General features: G+C 65.7%; 2 protein-coding genes across 2 annotated transcripts in view; one reads left to right on the top strand and one right to left on the bottom strand.

The window, feature by feature from the left end:
- The window catches only part of PHLPP2 (PH domain and leucine rich repeat protein phosphatase 2), a gene marked incomplete at its 5' end in the record, with an annotated part of 43,696 nt that extends 40,956 nt beyond the window's left edge, over window positions 1-2,740 (top strand). Inside the window, one exon of the mRNA XM_019505235.1 lies at window positions 329-2,740. Within this exon, the coding sequence (XP_019360780.1) occupies window positions 329-1,462 (1,134 nt within the window). The remainder of the gene's footprint in view (window positions 1-328) is intronic.
- MARVELD3 (MARVEL domain containing 3) overlaps window positions 1-7,137 on the bottom strand; it is a 9,522-nt gene that overhangs the window by 851 nt on the left and 1,534 nt on the right. The window contains exon 2 of the mRNA XM_019505234.1: window positions 5,931-6,666. Coding sequence (XP_019360779.1) covers window positions 5,969-6,666 — 698 coding nt within the window. The 3' untranslated portion in view covers window positions 5,931-5,968. The remainder of the gene's footprint in view (window positions 1-5,930; window positions 6,667-7,137) is intronic.

Genomic DNA, 7,137 nt, shown 5'->3' with positions numbered 1-7,137 from the left:
CCCCACCCCACCCCTCTGCGGTAGCAGGACTGTGCCTGGTGGTCCTGCTTCACGGCATCCACCCAGCTGGGGACTGTGGTCACGTGCTCTGGGGACAAAGCCAGCAGTGACCTGGGGGCTGATCTCACAAGTTGCAGCTACATCTCTGACATCAGTCATGTGGCTCACTTCCCACTTGGCTCGGGTGTGAAAGCATAACCAATAGCTCCTCCCCACCCAGAGCCAGTTGCACAGCCTTCCTGCACAGCTGCAGGCATGACCCGTGTGTACATGCATGTGTGTATGCCTGCCTACGCTTCACGCAAGCTCTGCTGTCTCTTGTCCCCAGGACAACAAGGTGAATGGCGTGACCTGCTGCACCCGCCTGCTGGGCTGCACCTACCTGCACCCCTGGATCCTGCCCCGGCCTCACGTGTTCTCCGTGCCGCTGAGCGTGCAGGACGAGCTGCTGCTGCTGGGGAACAGGGCGCTCTGGGAGCACCTCTCCCCCGTGGAGGCCGTGGGCGCTGTGCGCCACCTGCACGACCCGCTGGCTGCTGCCAAGAAGCTCTGCACTTTAGCCCAAAGCTACGGCTGCCAGGACAACGTGGGCGCAGTCGTGGTGTGCTTGAACATCGGTGAAGACAACTGCACCTGTGAGGGGCAGGGCCTTGCTCTGCCGGGGCCGGGCGGCTTCCTGCCCCCGGCCAAGCCAGCCACACCCTCCTCCAGCAGTGGCATCGCCTCCGAGTTCAGCAGCGAGCTGTCAGCCTCTGAGGTCAGCAGCGAGGTGGGCTCCACAGCCTCCGACGAGCCCAGCGCAGCTGCCCTGGACGCCGGCCTCCTGCCTCGGCCCGAGCGGCGCTGCAGCCTGCACCCTCTGCCTCCGCCCCCGCCCAGCATTTTCCAGCGCCAGCCATCCTGCGCCACCTTCTCCAGCAACCAGTCCGACAACGGGCTGGACAGTGATGATGAGCAGCCGGTGGAGGGCGTCATGACCAACGGCAGTCGCCTGGAGGTGGAGGTGGACATCCACTGCTGCCGGAGCCATGGCCCAGAGCCTGCCCTGCCGCAGGCCGAGGACGGGGGCCCCAAGGACGATGCCAGTGGCCTCGTTCTCCATATCTGGAGGCAAAACAGTTCTGGCAGCAGCCTCCTGCCTGCCGTGGCCCGGGAGAGGGGGGGCGAGCTGCAGAAGTCACCCTCCACGTGCTGCCTCTACGGGAAGAAGCTGTCCAACGGCTCCGTCGTGCCCCTGGAGGAGAGCCTCAACCTCATTGAGGTTGCCATGGAGGCGCCCAAGAAGAAGACGGGCTATTTTGCTGCCCCCACCCAGTTGGAGCCTGAGGACCAGCTGGCAGTGCCACCACATCTGGAAGAGGAGGTGAAGGAGCAGATGAAGCAGCACCGGGAGAGCAGGGCAGAGCCGGCAGCTGGCGAGAAGGCCGTGGCCACCCCAGAGGAGTTCGACACGGCTCTGTGACCCTGCAGGGTGGCTCGCGTCTGTCCCAGCAGCACTGGAGCCAGGGTCCGTAGGGAGAGTACAGGCATCAGCTCCCTCCCTGCTGGAGCCAACAGCAGGCCTGGAGCTGTGCTCCCCGGCTACCTGCTCCAATGGGGGAGTCCCAGCCACTCCAAGAGCCCGTGGTCCCCACCCAGCTGGTGTGGGCAAGGCTGGTGGCTCTGCACTGGTGCCCCTTCTGTTAGGCTCGTCCCTCTTGGGCTCGTCAGCTCTGCCAGGTGCCGGGCAGGCAGATGGGGTGAGGGGGCCACAGCGGTGCTTGCGGAGCCCCGCAAAGCGCCCCTGCCCCAGCGGAGCTCGGCAGGGCCTGGCTGGGCGCCGACTCCCACACGCATTGCAAGCACTTTCATGGACTGCACTCGAGCCAGCCTGCTCCCGCCTGCCCAGCACTTTACTCCTGGGGCAGGGGGAGGGGCGCCGCGGTACGCGGGATCGCCAGCGGGTATTGTTTGGCACTGCGGGACGGGGCCTCTGTGCCCCTGGCAGGCACAGCCGTGGGCACTAGGGCACCTTGGTAGGGGGTCAGCCAGGGCAGGGGGGGAATGGGGGAGCTCCTTCCCCTTGGGATGGGTGGGGGTGGGGGTAGGGAAACGGTGCAGCTCTTGGGGCCAAGAGAGGTTGGGGAGGGGTTTGGCCATCTCCAGGAGAGGCACAACTGTGGGCAGTGCGCGGGGCTGGGGTACGAGTACAGGGCACAGCACTGCAGCAGGAGCAGCCCCTTGCGGGCACAGCCTGCGCTTTCCCATGTGCGGGCCTGGACCGGGAGGCACCAAGGCTGACGGCATCACCTCCATCCCTGGCAGCAGCGAGGTCAGGGCTGCCCATGGCCTGGAGGGAGCTGCAAGATGCAAGCATCTGCTGACTCCAGCTCCAGGTCCGGCACATGCCCGTGCTGGGAAATCACTAGCGGCAGATGCAGGTGGCTCTGGTCCAGGGCATGCTGACTTGCCGCACGGCATCTCCTAGCACTGCTCCTGCAGCCAAACCAGAAACAGCCTCCAGGCTGCACCCCGGGTGGATCTGCCCCTGCCTCAGCACCTGCAGTTGGTGCTCTGGGCTGGGGGAGCTCTGAGGGGCAAGACAGCCCTGGAGCCTCGCCGCACCCGTCCCGGGCAGGGTAGGACCCCCAGAATTTATTCGTTCTGTTTTGGAGAAAGTCTGAGAGACTTTTTTCCCAAAGCCTTTCTACAGGTTTGGGGTGAGGTTTCCTTGTCAAACCCAGGTCCAGTCTGAGCTGGGTTGTCTGTCAGAGCAGGGGGGTGGGGGAGGTTGTTCACAGTAAAATCACTCTAGCCCAGTCTTCCCTGGGAAGCACGGTCCTTCGGCTGTGCACGTGGGCAGGTGCGACAACCACCACTGGGTCCAGCCAGGACTTTGCCGGGTGGTTGCTGCCATGCGTCAGCAAATGTTGTGGAAAACAAGAGGAAAGAAACGATCCCAGCATGGATTTGGCTCTGAGCTTCATGGTTTCTTGTAATGTTTCATTTAACCTTGGAAACTGGAAGGAAAACTTGCTGTTTGAATTCAGAGAATGAGGCGAGTGCCTGAATGGGGCAGGGGGAGACACCACGGGAAGGGCAGAGAGTTCCTGTCTCATTTATCTAGGAGTCCTCAGCAAAAATGGGGAAGATCAAAAAGTATTCCTGGTAAACCTCCAGGCCCTTCCCAGCCCCTCCTGGCGGCAGCAGCGGTGCCTGTGCCTGATGTTGGGGCTGCGGTGGGTCCTTGCCTACCCTGAGCAGCCAGCAGGCGCCAGTCCCTAGCATAGGGCAACTTGACCCACACAGTCCTGGATTTAGGCGCTGGTGGGATGAACTGCCCCTCTTCCCACGTAAGAATGGAGCAGGCTCTGGGCGCTTGCACGTGCGGGATGCCGGGGGTCTGTGCTGGGCCTTGGCCTGGGGTGAAAGATCCTGCGTGTGCCTGACCACAAATTAGTCGGAGCCAGGAACGCCACAGGGAGCAGAGGCAGCGCCCGAGCAGCTCCGCTCAGGAGGAGCGGGCAGACCCAGGGCAGCAGCTCTCAGGGGTGGGGTGGAGCTTGGGGCCAGGCCCAGGGTGCAGTGATTCCCACCTGGGGCTGTCCCTGCACCCTGCAGCGGTGGCTGCCAGACGCCCCGAGCCAGGGCACCCAATGGAGCAATGGCAACGCAGGCAGCTGCCCTGGGCCAGAGCTGGCCAGCTGCACTCTGCCCCCAGCCCTGGTACCCTGCTGCAAAGGGCCTGGGGCTGGGCGGCTGCCTGGGCCACTCCTGTCCTGCCCTGCAGGGCAGCAGGTTCTTGGTCTTACCCCCCTGCTGCTTCCCCTCTGCTGCCTCGACCTGGGCCAGGCCAGCTGCGAGGAAGTCTCCTCCCCCCCCCAACCTGGACTGGCTTTGGGCCACCGCGTGGGCTGTGCACGGAGATGAGGGGAGACGTAGGGCGGAGGAGGGGGCATGGGCACTACCTCCCCCTGCAGCCAGCGAGCTGGTCAGGCCCAAGGCCAGCCGTCCCTGGGAAAAGAAGCCCATGCGGCCATGGGCGGCTGATGCAGATCAGCCCCCTTGGGCAGTGCACCTCCAGGGCGGTGGGCCCTGTGAAGGCGCTGCCTTCCCTGCTGCCCCACGCCACCCTGCATGGCTCAGCAGAAGGCACCGGCAAGAGCGAGCCGACAATATTGGGGGGCAGCCCCTGGCGCCCCATGAAACTCCTGAGCGGGGAGGGGTATCCTCCTTCCTGGAAGGGAGGAGCGCTCTGGGACCCCCTGCCCGGGAAGCAGCTGCTGCAGGCCCCTGCCCTGGCCCCAGGTTACAGACTGCCCTGCTCCATCGGGGGGGGAGGTCTGCTTGTCCTGGACTCATTGGCTTCTGCGCCACTTGCCAAAGGGCCGCCGGGGGCTCTGTGCAGGCCTTCGTGGCCCTGTTGCAGGCCGAAGCCTCATCCTGTGTTTTTGATATTTTTTAAATGCGTTCCCTTTTCTACCGTGTCCTGTGAGCCGGAGCATGGTAAAGACCCGCTGCAGCAGCTCGTGTTTGTGCAATAGCCTCTCTCCTGCCGTCAACGTGGGAGACGATGTTCCCACTCGCTCTCGCATGCTGCTCTCCCGATGCCCTGTCCGTCGTGTGAAGCTGCCCGTCGTGATGAACGCACCTTCGCCCCAGCTGGTGCCTGCTGCTGGGCAGAGGCAGACGGCCCTGGCTGCTGGGGTCAAACACTACTGCGTTGCCCCTTTACTAAGATGTAGAGAACCGTTCAGGCAGGAAGAATATTTTTGATCAACTTTTCAGCTGACTTAGCAATAAAGATTTTTACTTTCATCTAAGAGCACGGGCTGCGCGTGTCACTGCGCTGGGAGACAGTCGGCTCCCGGGATGCGGCCGGCTGCACCCACACTCACCCCCTTGGAGGCCTGTCTTGGAGGTGGGCCCAGGGCTTGGCAAGGCCACGTGAGGTCTGGGCACAGCCTCGCCTCTGGCTGCTGTGGGGCAGCTCCCGGGGACCCGGGCAGAGGGGAGCGAGTTGCCATGACCCACATGCTGCGTGGCTGCCAAGGATGGGCGAAAAGGAGGGCAGGTCCTGCGCCCGGAGCCCAGGGCAGATGGGTAGCAGGGAGGTCACTGCAGCCAACCCAGACATGGGGTGCTTTGTGCCCACAGCTGCCCTCAGCATGAGGCAGTGGCTGCTCGGGGCTGTGGGGAGGCCGGTGCCCGGCCCTGGCAGCTGTTTCCGGTGCCCGCCTCCACTTGAACCTTCGGCAGGGATAGCTTCACCCTTAACGCTGTCAACGCTGCACCTGATGAACCATTAGCCTCGTGCCCAGCACAGGCCTGGCCACCCCTGGGTGGGGGGCACTGCCCACTCCTGTCCTCCCCCACAGTCAGGGCCAGGGGAGGGGCTCCCTCATCCGGCTGGCGCGCTCAGCACGAGGCTGCTGACACTGCTGCCAGCTCCTTCATCCAGTGTCCTGGCTGCACAGGAACAATGGCTGGCACAGCGTCCCCCTCTCCCCCCGTGCCTGCAAGACACAGCGGCTGCAGCTTTGCCTCATCTGCAACCTGCTGCAGCACAACTACCGTCCCAGAGGGCCCAGCTCCCTGCGTGCCTGGGGCCAGGACACGGCTTGGGCACTGCCAAGCCCCAGCTCCCTCTTGCATTGCCCTCGTGAGGGGAAGGGGCGATGGAGCCAGCGCTGACAGGCAGCAGGGAGGAGGCTGCAGACCGGCACTGAATTCCAGCTCCCTTTATTTGAGGTTAAGCGAGGGGTCCAGGCCCAGCCCCGAGCAGAGCTGAGTCCCAGGCTAGGGCTGGACCCCCTGGCTGGGGCAGGGAGGGGAGGAGCAAGCTATCCACAAGGCAGGGGTCTGCCAGGCTGCTGCTCCAATGGGCAGTGGTCCAGCATCAGTGTCGCAGGAGAGGGGAGCCGGCGCAGCACACGTTTGAACAGCAGCACCAGGGAGACCCTGCCCTCTCGGCTGCAGCGCGGCTGCCCTAGAGCTCGTAGGCACGTGCCGGCTTCTCCTGCAGCCGGCAGACAGTGCGGAAGCCCCGCACGGCCAGGCCGGCGCTCAGCGCAAGCACCAGGGCCGCCAGGCAGCCGAAGAGTCCGGCGGCGATGTCCGCCCCGTGCAGGCTGCAGCTGAAGCCCTGGTAGCCCTTGCTCTGGTACAGCTGCTCCCGCTCCTGGCACAGCGGGGAGGCGTAGACGGCCTGCAGCTGGTGGAAGTAGAAGTACAGGGCGGGCAGCAGGCCCAGCGCCAGCAGCATGTCCAGCGCGCACTCCAGCAGCAGCCAGGCAGGGCAGCGCCAGGGCAGCCGCAGGGCCCCCAGCAGCACCAGGAGGAGGGCGAGGGCCATCAGGGCCCCCCCCACCGCCATCGAGGCCCTGGCGATGGGCAGCTTCATGCGGTGGAACTGGGCATCAAGCTGCCGGGCACGCTCCCCGTCCGGCCCGCTGAAGCCACTGTAGGCGCCCCCGTACTGGTAGTAGTAGATGCTGCCCAGGTCGGGGATGCCCGTGTAGCCGCCCACGGAGCCGTAGGACACGGAGCTGCAGGCCAGGATCAGCAGGCCCAGCACTGCCTCCAGCATCTGGCAGCAGGCTGCACGGGAGAGGGTGTTAGCACCCGGGGGCTCTTCCCTCCTCCAGCCTGGCCACCACGGTCCGTCCGTGCTTGCCTGTGAAGGCGCTCAAAGCCCAGGGGAGCTCGGCCCAGGTCAGAGCCCATCTGGGGGAGCCCGGGGCAGCGCTGACCTAGGCTGCGGGGGCTGTTCTTGCACTCGCTGAGCCCAGGAAAGGGGGTTTATGCTCCACAGGGCTGACCCCTGACCTCTGCCCAAGCCCCAACCTCCCAGCGAGGCAGCCCGGGACCGGGGGACACCAAGTGCTGCCTGCCCCCCCCCAGGCGCTGCACCCAGGGGCTGCTGGACTCGTGCAGGGCTGCGTGGTCGGGCCCCTGCCCAGGACCCAGCTGCCTGGGGCCGGCCAGGCCCTGCAGTGCTAAGGAGCTGGGAGCCCCCTCCGAAGCCGGGCGGGATCTGCAGCCGCAGCTCGGGTCAAAGCTCCCGGGGCCAGGCCCCGCGTAGGCCCTGCCAGCCCGGCTCGGCCCCGGCCCCGGCCCCGGCCCCGGCCCCTCCCGGGGAGCCCGAGTACGGGGCGG

Source organism: Gavialis gangeticus, unplaced genomic scaffold, assembly GCF_001723915.1.
Source record: "Gavialis gangeticus isolate Ggan-Ray unplaced genomic scaffold, GavGan_comp1, whole genome shotgun sequence".
Taxonomy (NCBI): Eukaryota; Metazoa; Chordata; order Crocodylia; family Gavialidae; genus Gavialis; species Gavialis gangeticus.
This window is presented reverse-complemented; position numbering and strand designations above follow the sequence as displayed.